We start from the raw sequence: 16,504 nt of genomic DNA on the forward strand, positions 1-16,504 counted from the left end.
CATGCACCCGCTATGCTCAAGGCAGAGTTTCCACCCTTGCACTCCACATCCTCCCCTAACGCCGCACTGTACCCTTTACTCCCATTGTGTAGACACCCAGGCACACATCCATCCCTGGGAACGAAGTGGCTCACGCCACGGCCCGCGATCTTCTTACCTGGCCACTCCCAGACGAGGCCTGCCTTCCCTACCTCGACCACGGTTCACCTTCTCTGACCCCTCTCTCACAAACCTGTAACGACATCCTGTACCACTAACGGGCCTCCCGACGCATTTATTCTCCTCCTTATCCTTCGCTCTCCATTTCCGAGGCCCGCATCTGGCGAAGACTTCAAACTCACACATACAACCACGTCGCCCTCCACCACATCTACCCTACTAGCTATACACCGTACTGCTCACGCTGGGACACTTCCAACACGACTTAGAACTTTGTATGGATGTAACAACTGAACCCCCAACCACCGAATCCCTCTTCTATAGAGCGATGGTAGAGCCCGTTGCGAAGTTGCCAGTTCTAAGGCCAGGAAGCCCTGATGTCTCGGGGGAAGGCGGCGGCGACAATGTGAGGCCCACCAGAACAAGATGGCCACCCACATCTCCTTACAATTTCTCTCCCCTCCCCTCTCATTTTTCTGCATAAACGTTTTCCAACCAACCTACGGCAAATAGGCCGGCCAATTTGCCCCCAATACCAGGTTAAATGCTGATGTTGATCCAAAGATGTAAGGCCTCCAATGTCATGTCTACTGCTGATGCTGATAAAGCAGTAAGCGAAAGCTATATTTTCGAGCACTCGTCCACCGAAGCCACTTAACCCGTGATGCTGATAGAAAGTGGTGGGCACCGCAAATATAGGCAGCTGAGACCACCCAGTCAACTGCTGATCCTGATCGAACGTGGTAAGCACCGGCGCTATGGTTGGCCACTCGCCCAGCAACACCTGTTAAACGAAGATGCTGATCCACTGTGGTAGGCCCCAGCCCTGGTAGGCACCTGGAATAGGGCTCTTTATGGCCGGCCATTCAGCCTGTAATGGCAATTAACATTTACTGCTGATCGAAAGTGGTAAGCGCCGGCAATATGGCCGGTCGTAAAGACACATATGCCAGTTAACCGCTAATGCTGGTCCAAACCAGTAAACACAAGCTATATTGCCAACACTCGTCCACTCATGCCAGTTGACCGGTGATACGGATCAAAAGTGGTAAGCAGTGGAAATATGGCCGGCAATTCGGTCGCCCAACCGGTCAACCGCTGATCCTGATCCCAAGTGGTAAGCACCGACAACCAGGCCAGCCGCTGAGTCACCAATGACCATTAACCTCTAACACGAATCAAAAACAGTAAGCACCCCTAATATGGCCGACCACTCAGCCACCGAAACCTGTTTACCGCTCATGTTCCTCAAAGGAGGTAACCAGTGGAAATATGTACGGGAATTCATCACCCGGTACCAGTCACCCGGTATTCTAGTTACACAGTCACCGACATTTGTGGAAGGGTGGTACTGGTCCACAGTGGTAAACACGGGTAATATGGCCTACCACAGTACCCCCTATGCAGGTAAGCCAGTGCTGCTGGTTGAAAGCGGTAAAAACCAGAAACGTGGCCGGCCACTAAACCACTGATGCCAGTTAACTGCAGACTCCTTATTTTAAGTGGCAAGTGTGCGATTATGGCCGACCATCCAGCCCCCCTATACCTATTGGCCGCGAGGGCCACTGCTTGCGAGTCCGGTGCTGCGATGGTTTTAACGTCCCGTTTAGGAATCATGATCCGCGTTCCTACCTCGTTGTTTAGTTGGGTTGAAGTGCGTGGCACTTCATTTAGGACGCACTGTGCAAGTGTATTTTCGTGTAAATTTGTAGCATTGAAAATTAGTTATCAGTGGAGTTAATCATAGTTTGAACTCACGGGTACTTTATAACCGTATCTACTGTGGTAGGCTGCCAGAAAACATCTTGATCATGGTGGTGTATTCAGACCTATACGGACGAACCCGGTGCGGGTTACGACGATTGCCGAGCTAAATTTTTACATTTGCCTTGTCATCCGCTAGAAGCGGATAGAGTAGGTAAACACAAAGCGTTTACTGCACACAGAAACGCTCCAAACACACACCCTCCGTGTCTGCAGCACGGCCCACCAAGCGGCTCGAACCGACGCACGTCGTGTCAGCAACACCTCGTCACCGCTGTTTAAAGTCACACTGATTGCGGAAAAGAAATTCTACATTCACGAATGTGGATGTTTTTTTACTGTGGGGAAAAATGGTGTTAGCTGTGATTGTCATTAGCTGTGAATTTCAAAGCGGTGCTCAAACATCTGCTGTTATCTAAGCCTACCGGAGGCCGAGGTTAGTCCCGGCATGGCCGGCCCGTTTCCGCGCAGAGCGGCGAGCGGCCGACGGATGGAAATACCTACACGCAAAAATCGGCCGAGGCCGTGGCAGTTGCATTGATCATCAATCGCTTTAGTGGCAATCACCACAGATACAATATTGCACATGCGACAAAGGGAGTGACAGTGCGGTGAAAAGTTGTGCGAGGGACTGTCTTTACATACTGTAGCGAGAGCGGCGATGAAATAACGGCCGTGACGCCAAGTCTAAAGTTGCCAATATCCTACTCCGCGCTTACGAAGCAGGATGCGAGCTGTTGGAGAAGAGCCTCTTTCAGAGCCCGTCGCGTGCGGGCGTGTTGCGTTTGGGTTGTCCTAACTTCTTCGGGCCCCAATGATGGTTCCTCTATTTCGAAACCACCCATTGTTCCACGTTGTGTTTCGCCTCGTACACAGCCTCACCTTTTGTGAGCAGTCGTAAGTTCTCGAGTTTGCTGGTTCGGTGCAAACCGACAAAATTCCGTGTTGCAATTATAAGTTTCTACGGCGAAGTCTTAATGAGAAGTAAATATAAAAATATTTGAACCCACTCGAAGGCATTGCAAACTCTTCATACCATTCATACATTGCGGTTATGTTATCGCGAAAGTTAAACATATCAGCCGGACAGAGTATGGTAGTGATCGTTAATTTTGTCGTGGCATAACTATAAAAACATTCGATGGGAAATGGGTACTGCTTAAGCCAAACGGCAAATCGTACTAGTACTTTTATGCATGTGCACCGAAGGAATCCTCCCCCCGTTCTCACGCAGTCATTCATTACCAGGGAATGCGCACAGTACGCGCGGTCAGATCGCAACTCAGTGGCACGTATCCGTCGCTGTTGCAAGGTCCATTTTCGTTGCCAACACAGTGTCGTACATGTCCCGTCACAACTCTTCTATAACTAATAGCGTACGTTTTTTAGCCATCAGTTGCATCATCTTTGGCATTAGCGCTGGTTGCGTACGAGCAGTGGGTCGCAATGGCAGCAACTACCTAGACGAGGCTGTGTCACAGGGAATGAGCCAGTCGATGATTGCTTGCCCGTAATATTCGGCCGGTAGACCACTATTCGTGTAATTTACATCAAAACCACGAGGACGGGGCACACAGTAGCCAAAACAAAACAAAAAAGCGGGGTCGCATAAGCACAGCAAATGTGTTCTGCCGACGACAAAATAAACTGGCTCCCTATAAGTGACGTCACTCGTACAAAGCTCCACGATATGTCCTCGAGGCCAATAACTGCTGATGGTAGTCGAAAGTAATAACCACCAGAATTATGGGCGGCCATTCGGCGCCCGATACAACTCAGCCGGTGATACTGCTCAAAAGTTACCACTATGAATATGGCTCGCACTCGGCCCCCAATACCAGTTAACTGGTCATGCTGATTCAACGCCGTGAGCACCGCTAATATGCCCGGCGACTCAGCCACCGATGCCAGATAACCGCCAAAGCTGATCGAAAGTGGTAAACAATGGTAATATGACCGGCCACTCGGCCACCGATACCAGTTAACCGCTGACGCTGATACATAATGGTGAGCACCAGCAATAAGCCGGCCTGTCAGCCATCTTTGCCAATTAACGGGTGATCCTGATTCAAAGCAGTGAATACCTGCAATATGGCGGCCTATACGGTCCCCGATACCCATTAACCCCTGATGCTGGTCGAAAATGGTAAGCTCCATCTCTATGGCTGGCCACTGGGCCACCAATATTAGTTACAACCCAGGCTGAATAAAAGCAGATAGCACCGGCAATATGACCGCAACTTAGCCCACGATACCATTTAATCACTGATGCTGATTCCAGCTATAAACACCGGTAATAATGTTGCGGCTTGTTTTTCGAGAGGCCTGCTCCCTAGTTTGTGGGCAGTAGGCTCCCTCACTATAAAACACTGATTGGGTGCATTTGTGTAACAAAGCCTGTGCTGCTTTCTTTTATTCATAGCTACAGACAGTAAATGTCCCTTTCGGCGCATTTCAAAGGGGTACTGACCTAAAATTGTGAAGGCGCCATAACTTCGGAGATAGATTGGTGTGGACACACATACATCATCTGCAAAATATCACCGGCGAATACAGCCTAGAACATATTTAAAATCAATTTTAAAGTGTGCGATACGCAACCGAGCAGCCAGCAGAGGACCACGCGCAATCGCCATACAGTGGATATTTTGTAAATACACAACATCAAAACACGTCACGAGTTTGTGTTCGCAGCTTCCGCACTGCCGGCGGTTTTCGCCGGCTCGCTCGGCTCGCTGCTCCAATCGGAGGGCGTAACTTCTGCTCTCGAGAACGACCGACCCGATCGTTGGCGGCAGAGGCGCCGTGATTTCGTCGGCTCATCGGGCAGCTGGCCACGACCAAAGGTCTACAGAGGTTCCAGGCACTCTGTTTTTAATACTTTTTATTTACATTGCACGCGAAAGCGCGCCGGGGACACGAAAAGCCCACTTAGCTGGCGCACGGTTGCTGTGCAGGCGGCGGCCACAGCCGACAAGTGGCGCACGCCGGCGCAGGTAGCTCGAGTGATAGCTTGTTACCGCTGCACGAAATTGTACCGAGGTCCCAACCATGGCAGCTTATATGAGAAAGGAGCTCATGATGTGATGGCGGGTGGCATTAAAAATTGTCATCTGCAGCGCATACGAGAGCAGCAATCGAATGCCCGCCGCAGTGGTAAGCCGAACACATCTGTAGGCGGACCTGTATGTAGACAGACCGGCCGGCTTCTCCCAGCGCGCGTCCTGCCACCCACTGTCTCGAGCGTGAACCGTCGTTCTTTAGCCGCGGTAGCATTTGCACTCGCAGCGCCTGCGTCACGTCCAGGGTCGCTTTTTGATTAAGCGGCTCACGAGATCAGTACGTGGGAGCATTCGCAGAAACTGCCAACGACGCGGATTCGACAGTGCTAAGGCAGCTCCGTTCTGTGATATTCTTCCGGCGGTCCCGTAAACAGCTTTGTTCAAACAAAATCCATCATTTCGCGGCACCCGCTGAAAGCAAAACTACGACTAGCCACATTGAAAATGCCTTTAATTAAACAACCGTTGCACGCTGAAGAAAATGAGGTTTCTACGGGTGATAAGTAGGTCACTAGGCACTTATCGCAACTAAAAAATAACAACAGGCAAAATTTTTGTGTCAGTGCCCCTTTAAGCATTCACATAAATGCAAGCGACTTGTGCGAAGCTTTAAACAACGTGAGCTACGCTCATGGCCCTTTTGAAAAAGGGCTGGCAGCCACGCCAAGCCGAGAATGGGCGCCTATAGTGTCACATTCAGCACGCTCAGTTTTGGTGCAAATGTGTACATTATCCGTAACAGGTTCGCTACATTCACACACAAACATGCACCATGAAGCCAGGAAATATTTTAGGCAGTTGAACTCACGTTGTTGAAGTACCCTTAGCGCCTCGTCCCGCGTTAGGTGGCTGTAGGTGATGATCTCAAAACCAAGTTCACCGAACCGAAGGGAGAGTTGAACGACGTCTTCATCTGTTTCCATACCTTCCTGTCGGTGTGTGTCAGGTTGAACGCACTGGGAGATGCCATGCAAAAACCGATGAGAATTTCAAATGCGGCCTTAACAGCAGGAGGGTTATATATATATATATATATATATATATATATATATATATATATAGAGAGAGAGAGAGAGAGAGAGAGAGGGAGCAGTTGAACGTTTGAAGATGGTAGAGAACACAAGAAAAGAAAACTTTGAACAAGGTAAAAGCACGATTGTTGCCAACGTTTCAGAAAAGAGACTTGCTTGGGCCCTGACGAAAGCAAGTCTCTTTGCTGAAACATTTGCAACAATCGTGCGTTTACCTTGTTATAAGTTTTCTGTGCCTTTCTTATATATATATATATATATATATATATATATATATATATATATGGTGTCGACCGCGGTAAAAAAAGAGAAAATATTTAATAACGTTTCAGCCGAGGGACCGGCCTTCGTCAGATCTGACGAAGGCCGGTCCCTCGGCTGAAACGTTATTAAATCTGTTCTCTTTTTTTACCGTGGTCGAAACCAGTTTTGTGTATATTCTACTTGCGTCCAGAAAAACTTTGTTCCTGTATATATATATATATATATATATATGTATATATATATATATATATATATATAGAGAGAGAGAGAGAGAGAGAGAGAGATACGGGACGAGGGACTCGGTAAAGATACATATCAAGGTTGCAGTCGTCATTGCCAGTGCTATTCGGCTTTTTTTTTCGAAATATATAATAGGGCCGAATGACGTGTGCTTGTCACGTTTCTTTGATTCATTGATAAATAAGCGAAAATATAAGTCGAGAAAAAATCCGCCGTTTTCCGGGAGCGGGACTCGAACCCACATCTCCGCATAACCGGTGCGGTGCGTTAACCAATTACGCTATCCCCACAGCGGCTTCTCTCTCGACTTTAAAGCGGGGGTTTATATTTACAAGAGCTCTGAGGCCGGTCAACTAGCGCCGCCCCTCGACTACCGCGGGAGACGTAGAACGTCTTCTTTCCCAGCGGCCGCCACGTAGAACGTGGTCGGAGGTCGGGGTTAGCAATTGGCATATCCGAACTGCTGGAGCCAGTGCCTCGTAATGCATGTAGCAGAACAGAGAGATACGGGACGAGGGACTCGGTAAAGATACATATCAAGGTTGCAGTCGTCATTGCCAGTGCTATTCGGCTTTTTTTTTCGAAATATATAATAGGGCCGAATGACGTGTGCTTGTCACGTTTCTTTGATTCATTGATAAATAAGCGAAAATATAAGTCGAGAAAAAATCCGCCGTTTTCCGGGAGCGGGACTCGAACCCACATCTCCGCATAACCGGTGCGGTGCGTTAACCAATTACGCTATCCCCACAGCGGCTTCTCTCTCGACTTTAAAGCGGGGGTTTATATTTACAAGAGCTCTGAGGCCGGTCAACTAGCGCCGCCCCTCGACTACCGCGGGAGACGTAGAACGTCTTCTTTCCCAGCGGCCGCCACGTAGAACGTGGTCGGAGGTCGGGGTTAGCAATTGGCATATCCGAACTGCTGGAGCCAGTGCCTCGTAATGCATGTAGCAGAACAGAGAGATACGGGACGAGGGACTCGGTAAAGATACATATCAAGGTTGCAGTCGTCATTGCCAGTGCTATTCGGCTTTTTTTTTCGAAATATATAATAGGGCCGAATGACGTGTGCTTGTCACGTTTCTTTGATTCATTGATAAATAAGCGAAAATATAAGTCGAGAAAAAATCCGCCGTTTTCCGGGAGCGGGACTCGAACCCACATCTCCGCATAACCGGTGCGGTGCGTTAACCAATTACGCTATCCCCACAGCGGCTTCTCTCTCGACTTTAAAGCGGGGGTTTATATTTACAAGAGCTCTGAGGCCGGTCAACTAGCGCCGCCCCTCGACTACCGCGGGAGACGTAGAACGTCTTCTTTCCCAGCGGCCGCCACGTAGAACGTGGTCGGAGGTCGGGGTTAGCAATTGGCATATCCGAACTGCTGGAGCCAGTGCCTCGTAATGCATGTAGCAGAACAGAGAGATACGGGACGAGGGACTCGGTAAAGATACATATCAAGGTTGCAGTCGTCATTGCCAGTGCTATTCGGCTTTTTTTTTTCGAAATATATAATAGGGCCGAATGACGTGTGCTTGTCACGTTTCTTTGATTCATTGATAAATAAGCGAAAATATAAGTCGAGAAAAAATCCGCCGTTTTCCGGGAGCGGGACTCGAACCCACATCTCCGCATAACCGGTGCGGTGCGTTAACCAATTACGCTATCCCCACAGCGGCTTCTCTCTCGACTTTAAAGCGGGGGTTTATATTTACAAGAGCTCTGAGGCCGGTCAACTAGCGCCGCCCCTCGACTACCGCGGGAGACGTAGAACGTCTTCTTTCCCAGCGGCCGCCACGTAGAACGTGGTCGGAGGTCGGGGTTAGCAATTGGCATATCCGAACTGCTGGAGCCAGTGCCTCGTAATGCATGTAGCAGAACAGAGAGATACGGGACGAGGGACTCGGTAAAGATACATATCAAGGTTGCAGTCGTCATTGCCAGTGCTATTCGGCTTTTTTTTCGAAATATATAATAGGGCCGAATGACGTGTGCTTGTCACGTTTCTTTGATTCATTGATAAATAAGCGAAAATATAAGTCGAGAAAAAATCCGCCGTTTTCCGGGAGCGGGACTCGAACCCACATCTCCGCATAACCGGTGCGGTGCGTTAACCAATTACGCTATCCCCACAGCGGCTTCTCTCTCGACTTTAAAGCGGGGGTTTATATTTACAAGAGCTCTGAGGCCGGTCAACTAGCGCCGCCCCTCGACTACCGCGGGAGACGTAGAACGTCTTCTTTCCCAGCGGCCGCCACGTAGAACGTGGTCGGAGGTCGGGGTTAGCAATTGGCATATCCGAACTGCTGGAGCCAGTGCCTCGTAATGCATGTAGCAGAACAGAGAGATACGGGACGAGGGACTCGGTAAAGATACATATCAAGGTTGCAGTCGTCATTGCCAGTGCTATTCGGCTTTTTTTTTCGAAATATATAATAGGGCCGAATGACGTGTGCTTGTCACGTTTCTTTGATTCATGGATAAATAAGCGAAAATATAAGTCGAGAAAAAATCCGCCGTTTTCCGGGAGCGGGACTCGAACCCACATCTCCGCATAACCGGTGCGGTGCGTTAACCAATTACGCTATCCCCACAGCGGCTTCTCTCTCGACTTTAAAGCGGGGGTTTATATTTACAAGAGCTCTGAGGCCGGTCAACTAGCGCCGCCCCTCGACTACCGCGGGAGACGTAGAACGTCTTCTTTCCCAGCGGCCGCCACGTAGAACGTGGTCGGAGGTCGGGGTTAGCAATTGGCATATCCGAACTGCTGGAGCCAGTGCCTCGTAATGCATGTAGCAGAACAGAGAGATACGGGACGAGGGACTCGGTAAAGATACATATCAAGGTTGCAGTCGTCATTGCCAGTGCTATTCGGCTTTTTTTTTCGAAATATATAATAGGGCCGAATGACGTGTGCTTGTCACGTTTCTTTGATTCATTAATAAATAAGCGAAAATATAAGTCGAGAAAAAATCCGCCGTTTTCCGGGAGCGGGACTCGAACCCACATCTCCGCATAACCGGTGCGGTGCGTTAACCAATTACGCTATCCCCACAGCGGCTTCTCTCTCGACTTTAAAGCGGGGGTTTATATTTACAAGAGCTCTGAGGCCGGTCAACTAGCGCCGCCCCTCGACTACCGCGGGAGACGTAGAACGTCTTCTTTCCCAGCGGCCGCCACGTAGAACGTGGTCGGAGGTCGGGGTTAGCAATTGGCATATCCGAACTGCTGGAGCCAGTGCCTCGTAATGCATGTAGCAGAACAGAGAGATACGGGACGAGGGACTCGGTAAAGATACATATCAAGGTTGCAGTCGTCATTGCCAGTGCTATTCGGCTTTTTTTTTTCGAAATATATAATATGGCCGAATGACGTGTGCTTGTCACGTTTCTTTGATTCATTGATAAATAAGCGAAAATATAAGTCGAGAAAAAATCCGCCGTTTTCCGGGAGCGGGACTCGAACCCACATCTCCGCATAACCGGTGCGGTGCGTTAACCAATTACGCTATCCCCACAGCGGCTTCTCTCTCGACTTTAAAGCGGGGGTTTATATTTACAAGAGCTCTGAGGTTAACGCTCTGAGGTTAATTGGTTAACGCACCGCACCGGTTATGCGGTGATGTGGGTTCGAGTCCCGCTCCCGGAAAACGGCGGATTTTTTCTCGACTTATATTTTCGCTTATTTATCAATGAATCAAAGAAACGTGACAAGCACACGTCATTCGGCCCTATTATATATTTCGAAAAAAAAGCCGAATAGCACTGGCAATGACGACTGCAACCTTGATATGTATCTTTACCGAGTCCCTCGTCCCGTATCTCTCTGTTCTGCTACATGCATTACGAGGCACTGGCTCCAGCAGTTCGGATATGCCAATTGCTAACCCCGACCTCCGACCACGTTCTACGTGGCGGCCGCTGGGAAAGAAGACGTTCTACGTCTCCCGCGGTAGTCGAGGGGCGGCGCTAGTTGACCGGCCTCAGAGCTCTTGTAAATATAAACCCCCGCTTTAAAGTCGAGAGAGAAGCCGCTGTGGGGATAGCGTAATTGGTTAACGCACCGCACCGGTTATGCGGAGATGTGGGTTCGAGTCCCGCTCCCGGAAAACGGCGGATTTTTTCTCGACTTATATTTTCGCTTATTTATCAATGAATCAAAGAAACGTGACAAGCACACGTCATTCGGCCCTATTATATATTTCGAAAAAAAAAGCCGAATAGCACTGGCAATGACGACTGCAACCTTGATATGTATCTTTACCGAGTCCCTCGTCCCGTATCTCTCTGTTCTGCTACATGCATTACGAGGCACTGGCTCCAGCAGTTCGGATATGCCAATTGCTAACCCCGACCTCCGACCACGTTCTACGTGGCGGCCGCTGGGAAAGAAGACGTTCTACGTCTCCCGCGGTAGTCGAGGGGCGGCGCTAGTTGACCGGCCTCAGAGCTCTTGTAAATATAAACCCCCGCTTTAAAGTCGAGAGAGAAGCCGCTGTGGGGATAGCGTAATTGGTTAACGCACCGCACCGGTTATGCGGAGATGTGGGTTCGAGTCCCGCTCCCGGAAAACGGCGGATTTTTTCTCGACTTATATTTTCGCTTATTTATCAATGAATCAAAGAAACGTGACAAGCACACGTCATTCGGCCCTATTATATATTTCGAAAAAAAAAGCCGAATAGCACTGGCAATGACGACTGCAACCTTGATATGTATCTTTACCGAGTCCCTCGTCCCGTATCTCTCTGTTCTGCCGCATGCATTACGAGGCACTGGCTCCAGCAGTTCGGATATGCCAATTGCTAACCCCGACCTCCGACCACGTTCTACGTGGCGGCCGCTGGGAAAGAAGACGTTCTACGTCTCCCGCGGTAGTCGAGGGGCGGCGCTAGTTGACCGGCCTCACAGCTCTTGTAAATATAAACCCCCGCTTTAAAGTCGAGAGAGAAGCCGCTGTGGGGATAGCGTAATTGGTTAACGCACCGCACCGGTTATGCGGAGATGTGGGTTCGAGTCCCGCTCCCGGAAAACGGCGGATTTTTTCTCGACTTATATTTTCGCTTATTTATCAATGAATCAAAGAAACGTGACAAGCACACGTCATTCGGCCCTATTATATATTTCGAAAAAAAAAGCCGAATAGCACTGGCAATGACGACTGCAACCTTGATATGTATCTTTACCGAGTCCCTCGTCCCGTATCTCTCTGTTCTGCTACATGCATTACGAGGCACTGGCTCCAGCAGTTCGGATATGCCAATTGCTAACCCCGACCTCCGACCACGTTCTACGTGGCGGCCGCTGGGAAAGAAGACGTTCTACGTCTCCCGCGGTAGTCGAGGGGCGGCGCTAGTTGACCGGCCTCAGAGCTCTTGTAAATATAAACCCCCGCTTTAAAGTCGAGAGAGAAGCCGCTGTGGGGATAGCGTAATTGGTTAACGCACCGCACCGGTTATGCGGAGATGTGGGTTCGAGTCCCGCTCCCGGAAAACGGCGGATTTTTTCTCGACTTATATTTTCGCTTATTTATCAATGAATCAAAGAAACGTGACAAGCACACGTCATTCGGCCCTATTATATATTTCGAAAAAAAAAGCCGAATAGCACTGGCAATGACGACTGCAACCTTGATATGTATCTTTACCGAGTCCCTCGTCCCGTATCTCTCTGTTCTGCTACATGCATTACGAGGCACTGGCTCCAGCAGTTCGGATATGCCAATTGCTAACCCCGACCTCCGACCACGTTCTACGTGGCGGCCGCTGGGAAAGAAGACGTTCTACGTCTCCCGCGGTAGTCGAGGGGCGGCGCTAGTTGACCGGCCTCAGAGCTCTTGTAAATATAAACCCCCGCTTTAAAGTCGAGAGAGAAGCCGCTGTGGGGATAGCGTAATTGGTTAACGCACCGCACCGGTTATGCGGAGATGTGGGTTCGAGTCCCGCTCCCGGAAAACGGCGGATTTTTTCTCGACTTATATTTTCGCTTATTTATCAATGAATCAAAGAAACGTGACAAGCACACGTCATTCGGCCCTATTATATATTTCGAAAAAAAAAAGCCGAATAGCACTGGCAATGACGACTGCAACCTTGATATGTATCTTTACCGAGTCCCTCGTCCCGTATCTCTCTGTTCTGCTACATGCATTACGAGGCACTGGCTCCAGCAGTTCGGATATGCCAATTGCTAACCCCGACCTCCGACCACGTTCTACGTGGCGGCCGCTGGGAAAGAAGACGTTCTACGTCTCCCGCGGTAGTCGAGGGGCGGCGCTAGTTGACCGGCCTCAGAGCTCTTGTAAATATAAACCCCCGCTTTAAAGTCGAGAGAGAAGCCGCTGTGGGGATAGCGTAATTGGTTAACGCACCGCACCGGTTATGCGGAGATGTGGGTTCGAGTCCCGCTCCCGGAAAACGGCGGATTTTTTCTCGACTTATATTTTCGCTTATTTATCAATGAATCAAAGAAACGTGACAAGCACACGTCATTCGGCCCTATTATATATTTCGAAAAAAAAGCCGAATAGCACTGGCAATGACGACTGCAACCTTGATATGTATCTTTACCGAGTCCCTCGTCCCGTATCTCTCTGTTCTGCTACATGCATTACGAGGCACTGGCTCCAGCAGTTCGGATATGCCAATTGCTAACCCCGACCTCCGACCACGTTCTACGTGGCGGCCGCTGGGAAAGAAGACGTTCTACGTCTCCCGCGGTAGTCGAGGGGCGGCGCTAGTTGACCGGCCTCAGAGCTCTTGTAAATATAAACCCCCGCTTTAAAGTCGAGAGAGAAGCCGCTGTGGGGATAGCGTAATTGGTTAACGCACCGCACCGGTTATGCGGAGATGTGGGTTCGAGTCCCGCTCCCGGAAAACGGCGGATTTTTTCTCGACTTATATTTTCGCTTATTTATCAATGAATCAAAGAAACGTGACAAGCACACGTCATTCGGCCCTATTATATATTTCGAAAAAAAAAGCCGAATAGCACTGGCAATGACGACTGCAACCTTGATATGTATCTTTACCGAGTCCCTCGTCCCGTATCTCTCTGTTCTGCCGCATGCATTACGAGGCACTGGCTCCAGCAGTTCGGATATGCCAATTGCTAACCCCGACCTCCGACCACGTTCTACGTGGCGGCCGCTGGGAAAGAAGACGTTCTACGTCTCCCGCGGTAGTCGAGGGGCGGCGCTAGTTGACCGGCCTCAGAGCTCTTGTAAATATAAACCCCCGCTTTAAAGTCGAGAGAGAAGCCGCTGTGGGGATAGCGTAATTGGTTAACGCACCGCACCGGTTATGCGGAGATGTGGGTTCGAGTCCCGCTCCCGGAAAACGGCGGATTTTTTCTCGACTTATATTTTCGCTTATTTATCAATGAATCAAAGAAACGTGACAAGCACACGTCATTCGGCCCTATTATATATTTCGAAAAAAAAAGCCGAATAGCACTGGCAATGACGACTGCAACCTTGATATGTATCTTTACCGAGTCCCTCGTCCCGTATCTCTCTGTTCTGCTACATGCATTACGAGGCACTGGCTCCAGCAGTTCGGATATGCCAATTGCTAACCCCGACCTCCGACCACGTTCTACGTGGCGGCCGCTGGGAAAGAAGACGTTCTACGTCTCCCGCGGTAGTCGAGGGGCGGCGCTAGTTGACCGGCCTCAGAGCTCTTGTAAATATAAACCCCCGCTTTAAAGTCGAGAGAGAAGCCGCTGTGGGGATAGCGTAATTGGTTAACGCACCGCACCGGTTATGCGGAGATGTGGGTTCGAGTCCCGCTCCCGGAAAACGGCGGATTTTTTCTCGACTTATATTTTCGCTTATTTATCAATGAATCAAAGAAACGTGACAAGCACACGTCATTCGGCCCTATTATATATTTCGAAAAAAAAAAGCCGAATAGCACTGGCAATGACGACTGCAACCTTGATATGTATCTTTACCGAGTCCCTCGTCCCGTATCTCTCTGTTCTGCTACATGCATTACGAGGCACTGGCTCCAGCAGTTCGGATATGCCAATTGCTAACCCCGACCTCCGACCACGTTCTACGTGGCGGCCGCTGGGAAAGAAGACGTTCTACGTCTCCCGCGGTAGTCGAGGGGCGGCGCTAGTTGACCGGCCTCAGAGCTCTTGTAAATATAAACCCCCGCTTTAAAGTCGAGAGAGAAGCCGCTGTGGGGATAGCGTAATTGGTTAACGCACCGCACCGGTTATGCGGAGATGTGGGTTCGAGTCCCGCTCCCGGAAAACGGCGGATTTTTTCTCGACTTATATTTTCGCTTATTTATCAATGAATCAAAGAAACGTGACAAGCACACGTCATTCGGCCCTATTATATATTTCGAAAAAAAAGCCGAATAGCACTGGCAATGAAGACTGCAACCTTGATATGTATCTTTACCGAGTCCCTCGTCCCGTATCTCTCTGTTCTGCTACATGCATTACGAGGCACTGGCTCCAGCAGTTCGGATATGCCAATTGCTAACCCCGACCTCCGACCACGTTCTACGTGGCGGCCGCTGGGAAAGAAGACGTTCTACGTCTCCCGTGGTAGTCGAGGGGCGGCGCTAGTTGACCGGCCTCAGAGCTCTTGTAAATATAAACCCCCGCTTTAAAGTCGAGAGAGAAGCCGCTGTGGGGATAGCGTAATTGGTTAACGCACCGCACCGGTTATGCGGAGATGTGGGTTCGAGTCCCGCTCCCGGAAAACGGCGGATTTTTTCTCGACTTATATTTTCGCTTATTTATCAATGAATCAAAGAAACGTGACAAGCACACGTCATTCGGCCCTATTATATATTTCGAAAAAAAAGCCGAATAGCACTGGCAATGACGACTGCAACCTTGATATGTATCTTTACCGAGTCCCTCGTCCCGTATCTCTCTGTTCTGCTACATGCATTACGAGGCACTGGCTCCAGCAGTTCGGATATGCCAATTGCTAACCCCGACCTCCGACCACGTTCTACGTGGCGGCCGCTGGGAAAGAAGACGTTCTACGTCTCCCGCGGTAGTCGAGGGGCGGCGCTAGTTGACCGGCCTCAGAGCTCTTGTAAATATAAACCCCCGCTTTAAAGTCGAGAGAGAAGCCGCTGTGGGGATAGCGTAATTGGTTAACGCACCGCACCGGTTATGCGGAGATGTGGGTTCGAGTCCCGCTCCCGGAAAACGGCGGATTTTTTCTCGACTTATATTTTCGCTTATTTATCAATGAATCAAAGAAACGTGACAAGCACACGTCATTCGGCCCTATTATATATTTCGAAAAAAAAAGCCGAATAGCACTGGCAATGACGACTGCAACCTTGATATGTATCTTTACCGAGTCCCTCGTCCCGTATCTCTCTGTTCTGCTACATGCATTACGAGGCACTGGCTCCAGCAGTTCGGATATGCCAATTGCTAACCCCGACCTCCGACCACGTTCTACGTGGCGGCCGCTGGGAAAGAAGACGTTCTACGTCTCCCGCGGTAGTCGAGGGGCGGCGCTAGTTGACCGGCCTCAGAGCTCTTGTAAATATAAACCCCCGCTTTAAAGTCGAGAGAGAAGCCGCTGTGGGGATAGCGTAATTGGTTAACGCACCGCACCGGTTATGCGGAGATGTGGGTTTGAGTCCCGCTCCCGGAAAACGGCGGATTTTTTCTCGACTTATATTTTCGCTTATCTATCACTGAATCAAAGAAACGTGACAAGCACACGTCATTCGGCCCTATTATATATTTCGAAAAAAAAAGCCGAATAGCACTGGCAATGACGACTGCAACCTTGATATGTATCTTTACCGAGTCCCTCGTCCCTTATCTCTCTGTTCTGCTACATGCATTACGAGGCACTGGCTCCAGCAGTTCGGATATGCCAATTGCTAACCCCGACCTCCGACCACGTTCTACGTGGCGGCCGCTGGGAAAGAAGACGTTCTACGTCTCCCGCGGTAGTCGAGGGGCGGCGCTAGTTGACCGGCCTCAGAGCTC

General features: G+C 49.8%; 1 protein-coding gene across 2 annotated transcripts in view; it reads right to left on the bottom strand.

Moving 5' to 3' along the window:
* LOC144166128 (caspase-7-like) overlaps window positions 1-16,504 on the bottom strand; it is a 227,072-nt gene that overhangs the window by 85,091 nt on the left and 125,477 nt on the right. For both annotated transcript variants that reach the window (XM_077695742.1, XM_077695743.1), the window contains one exon: window positions 5,794-5,941. In XM_077695742.1, the coding sequence (XP_077551868.1) occupies window positions 5,794-5,941 (148 nt within the window). The remainder of the gene's footprint in view (window positions 1-5,793; window positions 5,942-16,504) is intronic.

The sequence above is a fragment of the Haemaphysalis longicornis genome, unplaced genomic scaffold, assembly GCF_048455015.1.
Source record: "Haemaphysalis longicornis isolate Haplotype H1 unplaced genomic scaffold, Haemaphysalis longicornis Haplotype H1 scaffold_16, whole genome shotgun sequence".
Lineage (NCBI taxonomy): Eukaryota > Metazoa > Arthropoda > Arachnida > Ixodida > Ixodidae > Haemaphysalis > Haemaphysalis longicornis.